The following is a 20,744-nucleotide window of genomic DNA, read 5'->3' on the forward strand; positions in this document are numbered from 1 at the left end:
GTCCAAAAGTTTGCACACACCTTCTCATTCAATGTTTTCTTTATTTTCATGACCATTTACATTGGTAGATTCTCACTGAAGGCATCACAACTATGAATGAACACATGTTATGTATTTCACAAAAAAAGGTAAAATAACTGAAAACATGTTTTATCTTCTAGTTTCTTCAAAATAGTTGCATTTGCTCTGATTACTGCTTTGCAAACTCTTGCCATTCTCTCGATGAGCTTCAAGAGGTCGTCACCTGAAATAGTTTTCCAACAGTCTTGAAAGAGTTCCCATTTACATTTACATTTAGAGCATTTATCAGACGCCCTTATCCAGAGTGACTTACAATCAGTAGTTACAGGGACAGTCCTGGAGCAATTTAGGGTTAAGTGTCTTGCTCAGGGACACAATGGTAGTAAGTGGGATTTGAACCTGGGTCTTCTGGTTCATAGGCGAGTGTGTTACCTACTAGGCCCCTTTGCCTTCACTCTGCGGTCCAGCTCACCCCAAACCATCTCGATTGGGTTCAGGTCCGGTGACTGTGGAGGCCAGGTCTCCACTTTTTGTTAAGTACATAATGTGTTCATTCATAGTTTTGATGCCTTTAGTGAGAATCTACCAATGTAAATGGTCATGAAAATGAAGAAAACAAATTGAATGAGAAGGTGTGTCCAACCTTGTACTGTACTGGCCTGTACTGTATGTGCTTTTTTTTGTACAGAAAACCTTGTCTTATTAAATGGAAATAGAGTAAACGGGAAATCTATTCCTGTGAATAACAGGTATACACAAAACATTTATTAACATTTTTTATATTCACCACTTCTGACTGATCAACACTTATTTATTGTTTTGCATATTATTTTGAGTTGCATTCAGATAGCTATTAATGTACATGCCTGGGTTCAATAAGTTAAAGAAATGTACATATTTCTTAATTTAGCAACAACACTTCAGTAGAACAATAATATTTACAAAATTGCACAAAATAAATTAACATACAGCACCTGGGAGAGGACAAAATGAACTCAAATAATAAATTAATTCTTTTCTAGAATACATTTTAAAAGTCTCTTCCTACAAGTCGGTTTCTTTGACTTGAGAGGTTGGTGCTTGTCTTGCTGCTGTTGTTGTCACAGTTGTTAGGTTTTCTGCTTGGTGGATAGATTGATTTTCTCCAATCACTTCTATTGTAGTGGTTGATGTTGAAGTTGATGATTTTGCAGTTGGCCGTTCCTCTGCCTTATATTTGCTGAAATTGTTGCGAAAACCTAGTGAGAAAGCAGAACAATTTATGAAGTAAATAAACTAATAGATAATATTAATTGAGAATGTTCGATTTAAATAGTGAGCAAAATCTTACCCAGACCTCTCCTAGGGTTCTTTTCCTCGCCACTGGATTTGGATTTGCCGCTCTCCACAGACTGTTCGGATTCTTCATTTTCTATCAATAAGCATATGTTATTATGTGGCATTATATGATGATATCATTGTTAAACAATCATGAAGCCCAAAAGTACTTTTGCTGTTTGTGTTTTGTTTACAGATGATATTTACCTAATTTCCATTTTTGGTGAGCCTTTCTCAACTTTACAAGCAAGAAGGTGACCACTATTAGCAGGCAGACGATGAGGAATGTTACCGCGGACACAAACAATGGCGCATTTCGGCTGGCTTTTCGCTCTTCAGGGGAGTCAAAGCCTAAAAATTCAAAGAATACATTATTAAACCTACTGTTATTGCATTATTTAAAAAGTGTCACAAAAACCATTTTGCCAGTTCATATGAAACCTCAACACACCCTTCCTACATGTGCATAAAGCAGACGTCATTTCCTGTAAGACCTGGTGAAATATTGGTGTGCTTACCATTTGTGATGTTTTCGCTGGTATTTTCTGCATGAAAACTGGTGTTGATGTATATTTCCGTGTATGTTGTCTCAGAAGCAGCTTGTTTAGTCACACCGATTCCTTCTGTGGAGAGAATGAAAATGAAACATAAATGCAAGGCACGGGATAGATGAAAGTTTCACCACTAGGTGGCGTATGACCCTGTGCAGACTCTTCGTAAGTGTGCTAAACTTGGACCCTGCGACCACCCGTGGCCCAGACCTGTGTCTGAGTCAACTTTGCTACCCCTGATCTATCAAACATGGTGGGAGTGAAATGTCATCAGTAGCACCTACACAAAAATGTAAAAAATTCCACAGGCATCATTTCTCATTCACTTCAAAGAGAAGGGACGCATTTGACGCCTTCTGGCTTCCAAATTTAACATTGTGATTAATAGGTGCAATATTTAAAAAAATCTACAATACATTTTTTACCATTATGTCACTTAACCCTGAGTGTCTCCAGGGCGTCTGTCCTTGTAACTATTGAATGTTGGTCGCTCTGCTAAATGCTGTAAATGTTTACCGGTGGTGAGTCGAGGTGGTCTCGTGGTGGACACAGTCGGCTGCCATGTTGTCTCATCTGTGGTGGACACCCGGTATCCCTCTGTTATGACTTGTTCTGGGATTGCTGGACATTTTTATCAAATGGAAACAAAAAATAATAATTAATATCCGCTCAGAACACCTTACATGTACCAAGTAAAAGCAGCTCATTCAGCACAGCGTTGTTGTAAATAAGTGAATAATTGCAAAAGCGATAGTGTTCATTGCAATCACATGCTCCCCTGACCTTGGTCTTTAATATCTCATGACATACAATTCTAGTAAGGCCAAAGGATCAAGTGGAAAAGTACCGTGGAACCCACAGAAAGTTATGCTTTCTCTGTGGACTGTTAACCATTTCTACTTCCTTTTTTCATAAAAAAACAACCATATACAGACTTACATGTGTTTTCTATGGTCACGAAAGCAATCAAATGTTCGTTGAATAAAGCTGGATGGCGGAGCAGACACTTCACAGTGGTCCTCCTCTTGTGGCTCTGAATATGAATGATGTCCGTGGAGGAGTACTTGTCAGTTTTCTTGTATTGTGATCTCTGATGTCGAGCTAAAAACAATGAAGTGAAGTGAATGTGATTTGCCAGGATGACTTTTTGGACTCAACACAGCCCTAACAAGCGGCCATTTACCATAATTTCACAGTCTTATGTGAACTCTTCAGAGGAATTTCAGTTCAGACGTTTTGAGACAGTGCTGGTGGGACACGGCGGGGATTCACGGAGGAACCATTCAGTTCTCCAATTAATTCTACGTCACATGTTGCTATTTCAGCACTTCTCACAACTGCCTTTCTAAAAACTGTTCAGGACGCCCATGATGTAACAAAAGAGTGCTTTTTATGGCCGTTTCTAAATATATAAGTTGTCCTATTTATTAGGGTTTTGGCCAGATACTCACCTTCAAGTTCTATTCCATTCTCAAACAGCCAGGATAACTTAGGTGGATGTGCATTGGCCTCAGCAGAACACTTGATCATTGTTTTACCTTCATGTTCCACAAATTCTATTTTGGGGGCACCTGAGGTTTAGAAAGGAAAAGAACAACATGAGTAGAGCATTTAAATACGATTCTTTGCCCCTACAATTATTACAAGAGATGCCATTGCTTACCCAAAACGATAACTTTAAATTTCTCCCTGCTGATGATTTTGTGTTTGTGATAGTGCAGGCAGGAGTAAATTCCTCCGTCTCTGAAGTACACGTTAGAAATGGTGACAGAATATGTTGAACTGGACTCATGGAGACTGTAACGTGGGTCTCTGAGAGCTGTACGGTGGAACAAGAAACACAGTGAATCCACAAAATCTCTGAGTGGAAGTCATAAGGAAATGTGTTATTTGGAGAATGGCGAATATACCAGCATACATACTGTATTTATCACTCTTCTGTCTTCTAAAGAACATCAAGTGATTATCTGGGTTTCTCCACTCCACGTCATTCTTGCCTTTTCTGACTCTGCAGTTCAGGGTGAGGGTCTCACCCTTCCTCACCGTGACATATTTCATGGCCAGTGACAATTCAATGCCTGTGAATAAAAGGGGGGAAAGTCATGATTTTAAGAGCCATTGTTTGACAAAGATCCATCCTTCTCCATCCTTACTTCCCAACAATTTTCTCATCTGCAAATGATGATAGTGCTCATTGAGACCACATGGCGTAACATGGCATAATTAAATATGTACAAGAATTGTACACCACTTTTACACGTTTCCTTAACTTTTATTTCCACGCTTTTGCCATTTCCGTAGATTCCATAGCTTCTTCCTGGGATTTATTGCCTTCCTGTTCTTGAAGTTAACCATCATATCTCATAAGCTACGTTTAGTCTATTTATCAGACTGAAACAGACTGAAATTAACCAACAACTGGCTGGTTGATTAATATCAGGCATGGGCCTCACTCAGCACTTCACTTTTGATTTTGTATAACCTCAAAAACCCTTTCCTTGCCAAAGCAAACCCTTTCAGCTTGAGGGAAACATTTTGTGGTCAGATTTTACAAACCTGACACTAGTTGCTTTAGAAGCACACATGCTACAAATGTCAGAGAAGCCATTAATACTTGTGTCATTATAGAAAAACACTGTAGACTGAGCCTTTCCATCGTAATTCTATCAAATCAAATTCTCCCACACCACCCCTCTGCTACGTTCCCTCCACTGGCTCCCAGTAGCTGCACGCATCAGATTCAAAATACTGATGCTGGCCTACAAAGCCAAACATGGAGTAGCCCCATCCTACCTCACAGCCCTTATTACACCCCGCACTGCACCTCGTTTACTCCGAGCCTCCAGTACTGCTCGCCTGGTCCCTCCATCTCTGAAAGGAAGACATTCATCTAGACTCTTTTCTGTCTTGGCCCCTCTGTGGTTGAATGAACTTCCCCTCGAGGTCAGAACAGCTCAGTCACTGAGTATTTTCAAACGGCAGCTCAAGACCTTCCTCTTTAAAGAGTATTTAGATTTACTTGTAACCGTCTTATTGTCTGACTTATGTATAGAAACTACAACAGAGTGAATAAAAAGATTGTATTCATAGTTGGGGGTCCTAGTGAACCAGAATCGATCACTTCATTGATTGTAACATGAAAGCACGTTGGGGTGGTAGTAGCCTAGTGGGTAACACACTCGCCTATGAACCAGGAGACTCAAGTTCAAATCCCACTTACTACCATTGTGTCCCTGAGCAAGACACATAACCCTAAGTTGCTCCGGGGGGGCTGTCCCTGTAACTACTGATTGTAAGTCGCTCTGGATAAGGGCGTCTGATAAATGCTGTAAATGTAAGTCGCTCTGGATAAGGGTGTCTGCCAAATGCCTTAAATTTTAAATGTAAATCAGAAAACCCGCCGTGGGGAATACAGTGCAGTGCAGAGGAAAAAGAGTGAGACCGTGCGGAGGCTGATGCGACCACTCAGTTCACTCGTTTCCTGTTCATCATTTTTTTTCTGCTGGGGGCTGGGGGCTGGGGGAAAGAGAGGAGGTGGCCATATTTGGGTGGTGAGAGGTTTGTTTCAGAATGTCTGTACATCTCTCCTCAAATCAAGGGCAGACAAATATACTATATTTTTACTCGCTTTAACTCTGACACAGGAAGTATAGTGGTGAGAGTCTTGACAGAAGCCAAGAGACATGAAAGCGAGAACAGAAACAAATAAGAAGCTTCTGCAGCTTAATTCATATTCAAGCGTAGCAAAAGATCTTTTTCTACCAGGACAGCACAATGCCACGACAAGGGTGACAGAAAAAGAAAAATTTCAATCCACGTACTGTTCATGTGGGTGGTTTGTGTATAAATTGTCACTCACAGACACACACAAATACATGTCATATGACATTTTCAGATCTCAATGTTTTCTGTATTTATTATTTATTATTATTTTCTGTATCTTTTATATTTTTTGCCACCCAAAATGAAAGAAACTGCTTCTAATTCATTTCACATACATGCCTGACAAACTGAGCACAGACATCAGTGGGCGCATTTCTTTTTTTATGTTTTTCAGACAAATCGGCATGCAGAACTTTAGATGATTAATAATCATGTTGTACACTGATAATACCCTGTCTGATTGCAGTAGAAGAGAGACTGCAAAGTATTTATATATTAAAGGCAAGAATAAAGCATCATTGTCAGGTTAGCCATTAACATCATAGCATCTACAAAAATATATAAAGTTAAAAAACAATTGTACTCACCACAAAGGACTGCAAGAAGAAAGCAAGAACACAGGCTCTGTGTCATCTTCACATCGACAGGCATGAACTCTCACAGGCACTTCCTCACTCGGTACTTATACACACCAGGCTTCCATGACATCACCGATTCTTGTGGGTTTTCCACATCACGCTGAATGCTTAAATTTATATGGGGAATCCTGTTGACTTGCAGTAACTAAAAAAATCACAGCACATTAACCAAGGTTATTTCAAACGTCTTGTTGTGCATATTTTGCAATTTCCTCAATGCCCCTCAGAGGGCCTAGATCTCTCTCTCTCTCTCTCTCTCTCTCTATATATATATATATATATATATATATATATATATATACACACACACACACACACACACAGAGTACAGGCCAAGAGTTTGAACACACCTTCTCATTCAATGTGTTTTCTTCATTTTTATGACCATTTACATTGGTAGATTCTCACTGAAGGCATCAAAACTATGAATGAACATATGTGTTATATTCTACTTTCTTCAAAATAGCCGCCCTTTGCTCTGATTACTGCTTTGCACACTCTTGGCATTCTCTCGATGAGCTTCAAGAGGTTGTCACCTGAAATGGTTTTCCAACAGTCTTGAAGGAGTTCCCAGAGGTGTTAAGCACTTGTTGGTCCCAGAGGTGTTAAGCACTTTGCCTTCACTCTGCGGTCCAGCTCACCCCAAACCATCTGGATTGGGTTCAGGTCCGGTGACTGTGGAGGTCAGGTCTCCACTTTTTGTTAAGTACATAACTCCACATGTGTTCATTCATAGTTTTGATGCCTTCAGTGAGAATCTACCAAAGTAAATGGTCATGAAAATAAAGAAAACACACTGAATGAGAAGGTGTGTCTAAACCTTTGGCCTGTACTGTATGTGCTTTTTTTTTTTGTACAGAAAACCATGTCTTATTAAATGGAAAATTCCTGTCAATAACAGGTATACACAAAACATTTATTAATATCTTTGAATTCAGCACTACTGACTGATTAACACTTATTTATTGTTTTGCATATTATTTTGAGTTGCATTCAGATAGTCATTAATGTAGATGCCTGTGTTTAATAAGTTAAAAAAATGTACATATTTCTTAATTTAGCAACAACACTTCAGTAGAACAATAATATTTACAAAATTGCACAAAATAAATTAACATACAGCACCTGGGAGAGGACAAAATGAACTCAAATAATAAATTAATTCTTTTCTAGAATACATTTTAAAAGTCTCTTCCTACAAGTCGGTTTCTTTGACTTGAGAGGTTGGTGCTTGTCTTGCTGCTGTTGTTGTCACAGTTGTTAGGTTTTCTGCTTGGTGGATAGATTGATTTTCTCCAATCACTTCTATTGTAGTGGTTGATGTTGAAGTTGATGATTTTGCAGTTGGCCGTTCCTCTGCCTTATATTTGCTGAAATTGTTGCGAAAACCTAGTGAGAAAGCAGAACAATTTATGAAGTAAATAAACTAATAGATAATATTAATTGAGAATGTTCAATGTAAATAGTGGGCAAAATCTTACCCAGACCTCTCCTAGGGTTCCTTTCCTCGCCACTGGATTTGGATTTACCGCTCTCCACAGACTGTTCTGATTCTTCATTTTCTGTCAATAAGCATATGTTATTATGTGGCATTATATGATGATATCATTGTTAAACAATCATGAAGCCCAAAAGTACTTTTGCTGTTTGTGTTTTGTTTACAGATGATATTTACCTAATTTCCATTTTTGGTGAGCCTTTCTCAACTTTACAAGCAAGAAGGTGACCACTATTAGCAGGCAGACGATGAGGAATGTTACCGCGGACACAAACAATGGCGCATTTCGGCTGGCTTTTCGCTCTTCAGGGGAGTCAAAGCCTAAAAATTCAAAGAATACATTATTAAACCTACTGTTATTGCATTATTTAAAAAGTGTCACAAAAACCATTTTGCCAGTTCATATGAAACCTCAACACACCCTTCCTACATGTGCATAAAGCAGACGTCATTTCCTGTAAGACCTGGTGAAATATTGGTGTGCTTACCATTTGTGATGTTTTCGCTGGTATTTTCTGCATGAAAACTGGTGTTGATGTATATTTCCGTGTATGTTGTCTCAGAAGCAGCTTGTTTAGTCACACCGATTCCTTCTGTGGAGAGAATGAAAATGAAACATAAATGCAAGGCACGGGATAGATGAAAGTTTCACCACTAGGTGGCGTATGACCCTGTGCAGACTCTTCGTAAGTGTGCTAAACTTGGACCCTGCGACCACCCGTGGCCCAGACCTGTGTCTGAGTCAACTTTGCTACCCCTGATCTATCAAACATGGTGGGAGTGAAATGTCATCAGTAGCACCTACACAAAAATGTAAAAAATTCCACAGGCATCATTTCTCATTCACTTCAAAGAGAAGGGACGCATTTGACGCCTTCTGGCTTCCAAATTTAACATTGTGATTAATAGGTGCAATATTTAAAAAAATCTACAATACATTTTTTACCATTATGTCACTTAACCCTGAGTGTCTCCAGGGCGTCTGTCCTTGTAACTATTGAATGTTGGTCGCTCTGCTAAATGCTGTAAATGTTTACCGGTGGTGAGTCGAGGTGGTCTCGTGGTGGACACAGTCGGCTGCCATGTTGTCTCATCTGTGGTGGACTCCCGGTATCCCTCTGTTATGACTTTTTCTGGAATTGCTGGACATTTTTATCAAATGGAAACAAAAAATAATAATTAATATCCGCTCAGAACACCTTACATGTACCAAGTAAAAGCAGCTCATTCAGCACAGCGTTGTTGTAAATAAGTGAATAATTGCAAAAGCGATAGTGTTCATTGTAATCACATGCTCCCCTGACCTTGGTCTTTAATATCTCATGACCTACAATTCTAGTAAGGCCAAAGGATCAAGTGGAAAAGTACCGTGGAACCCACAGAAAGTTATGCTTTCTCTGTGGACTGTTAACCCCACCAAACCATTTCTACTTCCTTTTTTCATAAAAAAACAACCATATACAGACTTACATGTGTTTTCTATGGTCACGAAAGCAATCAAATGTTCGTTGAATAAAGCTGGATGGCGGAGCAGACACTTCACAGTGGTCCTCCTCTTGTGGCTCTGAATATGAATGATGTCCGTGGAGGAGTACTTGTCAGTTTTCTTGTATTGTGATCTCTGATGTCGAGCTAAAAACAATGAAGTGAAGTGAATGTGATTTGCCAGGATGACTTTTTGGACTCAACACAGCCCTAACAAGCGGCCATTTACCATAATTTCACAGTCTTATGTGAACTCTGCAGAGGAATTTCAGTTCAGACGTTTTGAGACAGTGCTGGTGGGACACGGTGGGGATTCACGGAGGAACCATTCAGTTCTCCAATTAATTCTACGTCACATGTTGCTATTTCAGCACTTCTCACAACTGCCTTTCTAAAAACTGTTCAGGACGCCCATGATGTAACAAAAGAGTGCTTTTTATGGCCGTTTCTAAATATATAAGTTGACCTATTTATTAGGGTTTTGGCCAGATACTCACCTTCAAGTTCTATTCCATTCTCAAACAGCCAGGATAACTTAGGTGGATGTGCATTGGCCTCAGCAGAACACTTGATCATTGTTTTACCTTCATGTTCCACAAATTCTATTTTGGGGGCACCTGAGGTTTAGAAAGGAAAAGAACAACATGAGTAGAGCATTTAAATACGATTCTTTGCCCCTACAATTATCACAAGAGATGCCATTGCTTACCCAAAACGATAACTTTAAATTGCTCGCTGCTGAATGTTTTGCCATAGTGTAAGCAGGAGTAGATTCCTCCGTCACTGAAGCACACGTTAGAAATGGTGACAGAATATGTTGAGTTGGACTTATGGACACTGTAACGTGGGTCTCTGAGAGCTGTACGGTGGAACAAGAAACACAGTGAATGCCACAAAATCATTTAAATTTGACAAAAATGAGTGATAATGAAATTTGGAGAATGGCAAATATACCAGCATACATACTGTTTTTTTATCACCTTTCTGTGTGTTAAAGAACATCAAGTGGTCATCTGGGTTTCTCCACTCCATGTCATTCTTGCCTTTTCTGACTCTGCAGTTCAGGGTGAGGGTCTCACCCTTTCTCACCGTGACAAATTTCATGGCCTGTGACAATTCAATGCCTGTGAATAAAAGGGGGGAAAGTCGTGAGTTTATGAGTCATTGTTTGAAAAAGATCTTTTCTCCATCCTTTTGTCCCAACAATTTTCTCATCGGCAAAATGATAATAATGTTCATTGAGACCACATGGCATAACATCGTGTAAGTATTATGTACAAGCATTGTATACCACTGTTCCTTAAATTTATTTCCACGCTTTGGCCATTTCCATAGATTCCATAGCTTCTTCCTGTTCTTGAAGTTAACCATCGGGTCTCATGAGCTACATTTTTTAGTCTTTTTATCAGACTGAAACAGGGTTTCCCTGAAGTATTCCCCTAATTTTTACTTGGTCTGATGTTCTTTCTCTTTTGAGTGAAGCAAGATATTGCAAGCTACAGCACCGCCAAGTTATTTCACCACATGGATGGCTGGTTGGTTAAAATCAGGCATAGGCCACACAGAGCACTTCGCTTCTGATTTTGTATATCCTTAAAAAACCCTTTCATTGCCAAAGTAAAACCTTCAGCATCTTGAGGGAAACATTTTTTTGGTCAGATTTTACAAACCTGACACTAGTTGCTTTAAAAGCACACATGCTGCAAACGTCAGAGAAGCCATTAATACTTGTGTCATTATAGAAAACTACTGTAGACTGAGCCTTTCTGTCGTAATTCTATCAAATCAGAAAACCGTGAAGGATACAGTACAGTGCAGAGGAAAAAGAGTGAGACCGTGCGGAGGCTGATGCGACCACTCAGTTCACACGTTTCCTGTGCATCATTTTTTTTCTGCTGGGGGCTGGGGGAAAGAGAGGAGGTGGCCATATTTGGGTGGTGAGGGGTTTGTTTCAGAATGTCTGTACATCTCTCCTCAAATCAAGGGCAGACAAATATACTATATTTTTGCTCGCTTTAACTCTGACACAGGAAGCATAGTGGTGAGAGTCTTGACAGAAGCCAAGAGACATGAAAGCGAGAAGCTTCTGCCGCTTAATTCGTATTCAAGCGTAGCAAAATATCTTTTTCTACCAGGACAGCACAATGCCACGACAAGGGTGACAGAAAAAGAAAAATTTCAATCCACGTACTGTTCATGTGGGTGGTTTGTGTATAAATTGTCACTCACAGACACACACAAATACATGTCATATGACATTTTCAGATCTCAATGTTTTCTGTATTTATTATTTATTATTATTTTCTGTATCTTTTATATTTTTTGCCACCCAAAATGAAAGAAACTGCTTCTAATTCATTTCACATACATGCCTGACAAACTGAGCACAGACATCAGTGGGCGCATTTCTTTTTTTATGTTTTTCAGACAAATCGGCATGCAGAACTTTAGATGATTAATAATCATGTTGTACACTGATAATACCCTGTCTGATTGCAGTAGAAGAGAGACTGCAAAGTATTTATATATTAAAGGCAAGAAGGCAATTGTCAGGTTAGCCATTAGCATCATAGCATCTACAAAAATATATAAAGTTAAAAAACAATTGTACTCACCACAAAGGACTGCAAGAAGAAAGCAAGAACACAGGCTCTGTGTCATCTTCACACCGACAGGCATGAACTCTCACAGGCACTTCCTCACTCGGTACTTATACACACCAGGCTTCCATGACATCACCGATTCTTGTGGGTTTTCCACATCACGCTGAATGCTTAAATTTATATGGGGAATCCTGTTGACTTGTAGTTACTAAAAAAATCACAGCACATTAACCAAGGTTATTTCAAAAGTCTTGTTGTGCATATTTTACAATTTCCTCAATGCCCCTCAGAGGGCCTAGATCTCTCTGTCTCTCTCTCTCTCTATATATATATATAAACACACACACACACACACACACATAGATTACAGGCCAGGAGTTTGGACACACCTTCTCATTCAATGTGTTTTCTTTATTTTCATGACCGTTTTCATTGGTAGATTCTCACTGAAGGCATCAAAACTATGAATGAACACATGCAGAGTTATGTAGTTAACAAAAAAAGGTGAAATAACTGAAAACATGTTTTAAATTCTAGTTATTTCAAAATAGCCGCCCTTTGCTCTGATTACTGCTTTGCACACCCTTGGCATTCTCTTGATGAGCTTCAAGAGGTCGTCACCTGAAATGCTTTTCCAACAGTCTTGAAGGAGTTCCCAGAGGTGTTTAGCACTTGTTGGTCCCTTTGCCTTCACTCTGCGGTCCAGCTCACCCCAAACCATCTGGATTGGGTTCAGGTCCGGTGACTGTGGAGGTCAGGTCTCCGCTTTTTGTTAAGTACATAACTCCACATGTGTTCATTCATAGTTTTGATGCCTTCAGTGAGAATCTATCAATGTAAACGGCAGACCGTCGCGGGAGTTCACATCCACCATTATAACTGCCGCTTACATTCCTCCTGATGCTGATGCCAAGCTTGCTATGAACGAACTTCATGCGGCCATCAGTAAACAACAGACTGATCACCCAGAGGCTGCATACATTGTGGCGGGCGATTTTAATCATTCCAATTTGAAGACTGTATTTCCTAAATTTCATAAAAACATTCTCTGTCACACCAGAGGAAACAAAACTCTGGATCAAGTTCATACAAACATGGCTGAAGCCTATGCTGTGACCCCCCTCCCCCACTTCGGACAATCAGATCACCTTTCTTTGTTTCTCACCCCCAAGTACTCCCCCCTCATCAACCGTGTGAAGCCATCAGTGAGGACCATCAAAGTGTGGCCAGCGGGGGCTGACATCACACTCCAGGACAGGTTCCAACACACAGACTGGAGTATGTTTGCTTCACAGGCCACCTGTGGCTCTCACACGGACATCGACATCTACACCTCCTCTGTTCTGAACTACATTAACACCACCATAGACACGGTTACTACTCAGAAACAGATCACCACATACCCAAATCAGAAGCCTTGGATGAACAAGGAGGTGCGTCTCCTGCTGAAGGCACGCAACAATGCCTTCAGATCGGGTGATGCACAGGCCTACGGCATTTCCAGGGCGAACCTGAAGAGGGGCATCAAAAAGGCCAAGCACTGCTACAAACTAAAGCTAGAGGAATACTTCTCCAATGCTGATCCTCGACGCTTGTGGCAGGGCATTCAGGCCATTACAGACTATAAACCCAGCAACTCAGCCCCCACAACCACAAATGTCCTCTTTCTGAATGAGCTCAACGACTTTTATGCTCGCTTTGAAAGAGACAACAAGCAACCTGCTGTCAAGATCCCCTCCTCTACCGACCACTCGCCCATCATATTCACCTCCTCAGATGTTTGCACTGCACTGAGTCGGATAAACGCGCGCAGGGCTGCTGGACCAGACGGCATCCCGGGGCGCGTACTTAGAGCATGTGCAGAGCAGCTCGCTGGCGTATTCACGGACATTTTTAACATGTCTCTCGCCCAAGCAGCTGTTCCAACATGCCTCAAATCTACCTCCATTGTACCAGTGCCAAAACATTCTAGCCCAACATGCCTGAATGACTACCGCCCTGTAGCACTCACACCCATAATCATGAAGTGCTTCGAGCGGTTAGTCCTGGCACATCTGAGGGACTTCCTCCCACCAACTCTGGACCCACACCAGTTTGCGTACCGTAGCAATAGGAGCACAGAGGATGCAGTCTCCATAGCGCTGCACTCTGTACTCACACACCTGGACAAGCAAAACACATATGCACGGATGCTGTTTGTTGATTTCAGCTCAGCATTTAACACTGTCATCCCCTCTAAGCTAATCTCTAAACTTAGAGCCCTGGACATCAACACCTCACTTTGCAACTGGATTATGGACTTTCTGACCAGCAGACCACAGCATGTAAGGTCAGGCCACATCCGCTCCACTACTGTCACGCTCAACACTGGTGTACCACAGGGCTGTGTGCTGAGCCCCTTCCTCTACTCCCTCTTCACCCATGACTGCCGAACTATGTATGGATCAAACTCCGTTATTAAGTTTGCAGATGACACCACGGTGATAGGTCTCATCGACAACAACGATGAGACTGCCTACAGGGAGGAGGTCCAGCATCTGGCCACTTGGTGAACAGAAAATAACCTTCTTTTAAACACCACCAAGACCAAGGAGCTCATTGTGGACTTCAGGAGGGAGAGAAGAGGCTCGCATGATCCCATCCACATCAATGGGATGACTGTGCAGCCTGTTACATCCTTCAAGTTCCTGGGGACCCACATCTCAGAGGACCTGTCCTGGAGCATTAACACCTCCAGCCTGGTCAAGAAGGCTCACCAGCGCCTCTTCTTCTTGAGAACATTAAAAAAGAACCAGCTACCCACTACCATCCTGTTGAACTTTTACCGCTCTACAATAGAGAGCATCCTTACCAGCTGTCTCACAGTGTGGTATGGAAGCTGCACTGTTGCTGAGCGTAAGGCGATGCAGCGGGTGGTGAAAACTGCCCAGCGCATCACAGGGACTCCACTTCCATCCATTGAGGAAATCCAGAGGAAGCACTGTCTGCGTCGAGCTCGCAGTATTCTTAAGGACTCCTCCCACCCGGCCCACGAACTGTTCTCTCTCCTGCCTTCAGGCAGACGGTTCAGGCTACCACGGACAAGAACCAGCAGACTTAGGAACAGCTTTTTTCCCAGAGCTGTTTCCTTGCTGAACTCCTCTGCCCCCCCCATACACTCCTGATAATCACTGCACTGCACATATCACTTTGTACTGCACATATCACTTTGTACTGCACATATCACTTTATGTATAGCACATATCACTTTATGTATATATATATAACTTAACTTATTTGAACTGTATCCTGCACTTGCTGCTTATTGCACTTCTGGTTAGACCTAAACTACATTTCGTTGCCCTGTACTTGTACATGTGTAATGACAATAAAGTTGAATCTAATCTAATCTAAAAAAAATACTTTTGGCCTGTACTGTACTTTTGGCCTGTGTGTGTGTGTGTGTGTGTGTGTGTGTGTGTGTGTGTGTGTGTGTGTGTGTATATACATACATACATACATACACACACACACATACATACAAACTGAGCATAGACATCAGTAAGCACATTTATTCTTTTAGGTTTTTCTGATAAATTGGCATGCAGAAGTTTAGATAATCATTAATCATGTTGTACACTGATAATACCCTGTCTAAATGCAGTAGAAGAGACTGCAACTGCATTTATATATTAAAGGCCATTAGCATCATAGCATCTACAAAAATATATACAGTTAAAAAACAATTGTACTCACCCCAAAGGACTGCAAGAAGAAAGCAAGAACACAGGCTCTTTGTCATCTTCACACTGACAGGCACTGACACCGACACCGACATATGTGTTTGTGTGTGTGTGTATAATTTGTATTTGTGACGGTACACAAAATATATAAAAGTTGCCAATCCCCTTTCACAGGGTTTATAAAAGGTCTTTATTGGCATTTTAGTATGTGTGTATACACTTATATAATTATTATTCTTTTAAAATTACATTTACAGCATTTAGAAGTAGGCTTTATCCAGAGCGACTGCAGTCAGTAGTGTCTGCAAGTGTTTTGCTTGGGGACCTAATGGTAGTAAATGGGATTTGAAGCTGTGTTTTCTGGATCACTAGCACCCTTATCTTTAATAAGAAACGAGGCCAGTCTCAGGTTTTAGGATTTTATATTAAATAGATGTGTATTGGAATGCCCTTTTGGTTCATTGTGGATAAAAGCAGGATCTGTGAAGTATGATGAGTGACTTATTTTCTAAGCACCACCTTTTTTATGTCACCATGGTGTTCCGCTGTCATCCCCTTACATTGCAGATCCCGTTTCAACAGAAAAACAGTCTGCACCTTCATAAGCCCACGGGTGTAAATATTCCACAAAAAGCGAATAGTTCCTTTATAGAGTTTACTGTAACTGACTGCGCCAAATTGGACGCAGTGCAGCCTCTTCCACTTCCAGTCACTCTCCCGCATATTTCGTGGGCCGGGCCACCCTGCCCCCACGTGCACGCGCACCGGCAATAAAACCCGACCGAAGCAAAAACGCGGCGCGCCTCCCCCAACAAGCACGTGTCCAAATTCCGCCGAACCCGCCGCAGGGGTTCAATAAGCAAACAGATAAACAAGCGCACATTTAAAAAAATTACGAGTCGAGTGCAACCCGGCAACCGTCGCAACCTCCGGAGCGCGCGGGGACGCGCGACCCGCCGCGGCACCTGATTGGTCGGCGCCGCCGCGAGTCCTCGGCTCTCTCCGGAAAGAGCCGAGTCGAGCCCGCAGTGCGCGCGCAGTGGACACCGCGAGCAGCTCCGTCGCCGCGAGTCCTCCGCAGAGTTCAGGTACGTCGCAGTCGAATTACATTAATTGTCCGTTCGCGGCCGCGCACTACGAACGTAACGTCGTTCGGGAAATTAAGGACGCGCACAATAAATATCCTCTTAGTAGACTGTGTGTGTGTGTCTGCGTGTGTTTTCGACGCAATTTCGACGCAATGTGCGGCCTGTGGTGACCTCTGGATGCGCGGTGCGCGATTTCGTCCTTCACCAGCGCAGCGCCAGACGGGGACAGATCATCCCCGACAAAGCGCATTACGCGCGAGTGCAGATTTCCTGGCAGACGAAATGCCGGTCGCTTCAAATTCATTTATTTTATTTTATTTTTTGAAAGAGATTCTAAAAAAGAGGGGGGGGGGCATCCCTGCTGTCCAAATAGCGTCGTGTGATCCGGAGGCAACTCTGTAAAACGAGACCGTGTAACTCACACCCTTTCCACTGTTTCAGCCGGCTGCAGTGTCCTTTTGTCCAAGCCGAGCTGCGTCATATTGTAAATTAACAATAGAGCGGGGCTGGATTGGTTGTTCACGCTGTTTATTTGTCCACAGACAGCATGTCCAAGGGAACTGCCGTAGGAATCGATCTTGGGACCACCTACTCCTGTGTGGGGGTCTTCCAGCATGGCAAAGTCGAAATTATCGCCAACGACCAAGGGAACAGGACCACGCCAAGTTACGTGGCGTTCACAGACTCCGAGCGCTTGATTGGCGATGCCGCAAAGAACCAGGTCGCCATGAACCCCACCAACACCGTCTTTGGTAAGCGTTTAGGCTGACGGCACAGAATGCGGATGTGCGTCACTCGTCACCAAGGTGGAAAAAAAAAATTGTAATTCAATATGTGGATCCGTCTAATGCATTATTAACAAGAATGCTCAACACGGGGAAATGAAAGGTATTTAGAAGTAAATAGCACATAGAAGTTCAGTAATATCATGGGACTTCACAGTAGTAGTACAATTGCATTAATACATAATAATAAATGATCACAATGATCATCAACAACAAGAATTGGAGAAGGTGTGCAATCCCATCATCACTAAACTCTACCAGAGTGCTGGGGGCATGGCAGGAGGGATGCCAGGCGGAATGCCTGGAGGCTTTCCTGGAGCTGGAGGAGCGCCCTCTGGCGGTGGCTCTTCAGTAATATCATGGGACTTCACAGTAGTAGTACAATTGCATTAATACATAATAATAAATGATCACAATACCGTTCAGGCTGTTATCTAACCCACATTTTTATCCTCGTGTCTGAAACACAGAACCTTTAGGCCTTGGATGAATTAAAATGTGAACTGGTCATGTAAATTTGCCTGCTCTGCTTTGGCGCAGATGCTAAGCGCTTGATTGGCCGGAGGTTTGAGGACACCGTGGTGCAATCTGACATGAAGCACTGGCCGTTCACTGTCATCAGTGACAACGGGCGTCCCAAAGTTGAGGTGGAATACAAAGGGGAGACAAAAAATTTCTACCCCGAGGAGATTTCCTCAATGGTTCTGGTTAAAATGAAGGAGATTGCAGAGGCCTACCTTGGAAAAGTGAGTCGGCAGCACTACATCAAACACACTGCATGCAGCGTTTTGTATCCTTAACACACAAACACTGTAAAATATGCTTTGTCTTGCAGTCTGTGTCCAGTGCGGTTATAACCGTACCGGCCTACTTCAATGACTCTCAGCGTCAGGCCACAAAAGATGCTGGTACCATTTCTGGTCTTAATGTTCTCCGCATCATTAATGAACCTACTGCAGCAGCCATTGCCTATGGCCTGGACAAGAAGGTTATAGATATGAAAAAAAAGTACTATTTTGAAGAGTGTGCCTTGTAAGAATAACGTCAAGAAACCGAATTCATGTTTTCTTCTAGGTTGGATCAGAGAGGAACGTCCTCATCTTTGACCTTGGCGGTGGCACTTTCGATGTGTCCATCCTCACTATTGAAGATGGCATATTTGAAGTGAAGTCCACAGCCGGAGACACCCACTTGGGCGGGGAGGACTTTGACAACCGCATGGTCAACCACTTCATTGCAGAGTTCAAGCGCAAGTACAAGAAGGACATCAGCGACAACAAGAGAGCGGTCCGCCGCCTGCGCACCGCGTGCGAGAGGGCCAAGCGCACCCTGTCATCGAGCACCCAGGCCAGCATTGAAATCGACTCGCTGTACGAAGGTATCGACTTCTACACCTCCATCACCAGAGCTCGCTTTGAGGAGCTCAACGCTGACCTCTTCCGCGGCACCCTGGACCCGGTGGAGAAGTCTCTCCGCGATGCCAAGATGGACAAGTCTCAGATCCATGACATCGTCCTGGTTGGCGGCTCTACTCGCATCCCAAAGATCCAGAAACTTCTTCAGGATTTCTTCAATGGCAAAGAGCTTAACAAGAGCATCAACCCTGATGAGGCCGTGGCTTATGGTGCAGGTAGGTCTTAACTGGTTAATCCTTAAATCTGGGCTAGTTGGGCACTAGAGGTCGCAACCTCAATTCTAATTTAAGCACTATTGGTAGGTCTTTTACTTGATAAGATCACTCAGCTCATTCGAATTTTATAAATCGTACTTCAAACTGCATATTGCTAATGCAAAATCAGAAAAATTACATATCTTCAGATGGATATTTTAAACAGTATTAATTTACTTATTCTTACTCTTCGGCTTTAAGCTGTCCAGGCAGCCATCCTCTCAGGTGACAAATCTGAGAATGTCCAGGACTTGCTGCTGCTGGACGTCACCCCTCTGTCCCTTGGTATTGAGACTGCTGGTGGGGTCATGACCGTTCTGATTAAGCGCAACACCACCATTCCAACCAAGCAGACCCAGACCTTCACCACCTACTCTGACAACCAGCCTGGTGTGCTGATTCAGGTGAAAAATCCAGCCCTTCTTGGATGCAGTGCTTTTGCACATAAGACTTTAATTAGTTTAATTAAATGCATCTAATTAAATGCAGGTCTATGAGGGTGAAAGAGCCATGACCAAAGACAATAACCTTCTGGGGAAATTCGAACTGACTGGTATACCACCAGCACCCCGTGGAGTTCCACAGATTGAGGTCACCTTTGACATTGACGCCAATGGAATCTTAAATGTCTCTGCAGTAGATAAAAGCACTGGCAAGGAGAACAAGATTACCATTACAAATGACAAAGGTAAAATGTATATTCCATATACTTAAAGATCCATTATCCTTATCATTGACATTACTTCTAAAAATCCATTGATGATATTTATCCAGGTCGCCTCAGCAAGGAAGACATTGAACGGATGGTGCAAGAGGCAGAGAAGTACAAAGCTGAGGATGATGTCCAACGTGATAAGGTGTCCTCCAAAAATGCTCTGGAGTCATATGCTTTCAACATGAAATCCACAGTCGAGGATGATAAACTTCAGGGCAAGATCAATGATGAAGACAAGCAGAAGATCTTGGACAAATGCAATGAGATAATCAGCTGGCTGGACAAAAACCAGGTGTGTCTCGCGCAAAGTTGACTTTGACGTTTATAAATAAAAATCTTGAATCTCACACGTCCATTTTTGAGTTCGCAGACGTGTCATGTTTGTCTCATTCTTGTCTTCCAGACTGCGGAGAAAGAGGAGTATGATCATCAACAACAAGAATTGGAGAAGGTGTGCAATCCCATCATCACTAAACTCTACCAGAGTGCTGGGGGCATGGCAGGAGGGATGCCAGGCGGAATGCCTGGAGGCTTTCCTGGAGCTGGAGGAGCGCCCTCTGGCGGTGGCTCTTCTGGGCCGACCATTGAAGAAGTCGATTAATCATAAAAAAAATAATAATAGCATAGTCCATATAAAATTGCTCATTATATTTATGCTGTCTGTTAAATAAAATGTAGTGGCTGTTTTAAATGCACATAGACTATGCCATGATGCTCAATAAAGTTCAAGAGATGCTGACTGCTGAAAATGGCTCAAATGTTTTTTTTTTTTTACAAAAAAGACTGTATTTGTCAATTATTCAAATGCCTTTCAGAAAGAAAAAAATACAGAAAGATCCGAACGAATAGAAAAGAACGGCGTTGCAGCAGTGACGCTGAAAGGGAGAGCGCCATCTAATCGACTACACTCGCCTATGAACCAGAAGACCCAGGTTCAAATCCCACTTACTACCATTGTGTCCCTGACACTTAACCCTAAGTTGGGGGAC

At 42.3% G+C, this 20,744-nt stretch overlaps 2 protein-coding genes and 1 pseudogene across 4 annotated transcripts; 1 reads left to right on the forward strand and 2 right to left on the reverse strand.

Annotated features, from left to right (window-relative positions):
* Window positions 1-891: 891 nt before the first annotated feature.
* Window positions 892-6,322, reverse strand: LOC114792833 (cytotoxic and regulatory T-cell molecule-like). Of its 3 annotated transcripts, none has more exons than XM_028984305.1 (10): window positions 6,140-6,322; window positions 3,812-3,967; window positions 3,553-3,708; window positions 3,341-3,460; window positions 2,829-2,990; window positions 2,406-2,510; window positions 1,857-1,961; window positions 1,546-1,689; window positions 1,352-1,423; window positions 892-1,259 (listed from the first exon to the last, which is right to left on the reverse strand). In XM_028984305.1, the coding sequence occupies exons 1-10, from the start codon at window positions 6,201-6,203 to the stop codon at window positions 1,066-1,068; spliced, it is 1,278 nt and encodes a 425-aa protein (XP_028840138.1). In that variant the 5' UTR covers window positions 6,204-6,322; the 3' UTR covers window positions 892-1,065. The 3 variants fall into 3 exon arrangements, with proteins under 3 accessions (XP_028840138.1, XP_028840137.1, XP_028840136.1); XM_028984304.1 differs by having other exon boundaries at window positions 1,358-1,432; XM_028984303.1 differs by having other exon boundaries at window positions 1,352-1,432.
* LOC114792831 (cytotoxic and regulatory T-cell molecule-like) lies at window positions 6,180-12,014 on the reverse strand. Its single transcript, XM_028984302.1, has 11 exons — window positions 11,789-12,014; window positions 10,154-10,297; window positions 9,883-10,032; window positions 9,671-9,790; window positions 9,159-9,320; window positions 8,726-8,830; window positions 8,177-8,281; window positions 7,866-8,009; window positions 7,672-7,752; window positions 7,390-7,579; window positions 6,180-6,335 (listed from the first exon to the last, which is right to left on the reverse strand). Exons 1-11 carry the CDS (start codon window positions 11,850-11,852, stop codon window positions 6,305-6,307), a joined length of 1,296 nt encoding a protein of 431 aa, XP_028840135.1. The 5' UTR covers window positions 11,853-12,014; the 3' UTR covers window positions 6,180-6,304.
* A 4,420-nt stretch (window positions 12,015-16,434) lies between these two features.
* Window positions 16,435-20,504, forward strand: LOC114791978 (heat shock cognate 71 kDa protein-like; annotated as a pseudogene).
* The last annotated feature ends 240 nt before the right edge of the window (window positions 20,505-20,744 follow it).

The sequence above is a fragment of the Denticeps clupeoides genome, chromosome 6, assembly GCF_900700375.1.
Source record: "Denticeps clupeoides chromosome 6, fDenClu1.1, whole genome shotgun sequence".
Taxonomy (NCBI): domain Eukaryota; kingdom Metazoa; phylum Chordata; class Actinopteri; order Clupeiformes; family Denticipitidae; genus Denticeps; species Denticeps clupeoides.

Excerpts from the sequence above, each read along its gene's own strand:
- LOC114792833 (XM_028984303.1), bottom strand. The coding sequence starts at position 6,203 with ATGCCTGTCGATGTGAAGATGACACAGAGCCTGTGTTCTTGCTTTCTT. Across the intron at positions 1,433-1,545 it reads TCACCAAAAATGGAAATTAG|AAAATGAAGAATCCGAACAG; the intron begins GTAAATATCATC and ends GCTTATTGATAG. Across the intron at positions 1,260-1,351 it reads GAACCCTAGGAGAGGTCTGG|GTTTTCGCAACAATTTCAGC; the intron begins GTAAGATTTTGC and ends CTTTCTCACTAG.
- LOC114792831 (XM_028984302.1), bottom strand. The coding sequence starts at position 11,852 with ATGCCTGTCGGTGTGAAGATGACACAGAGCCTGTGTTCTTGCTTTCTT. Across the intron at positions 10,033-10,153 it reads GTTCTTTAACACACAGAAAG|CTCTCAGAGACCCACGTTAC; the intron begins GTGATAAAAAAA and ends TCCACCGTACAG. Across the intron at positions 7,580-7,671 it reads GAACCCTAGGAGAGGTCTGG|GTTTTCGCAACAATTTCAGC; the intron begins GTAAGATTTTGC and ends CTTTCTCACTAG.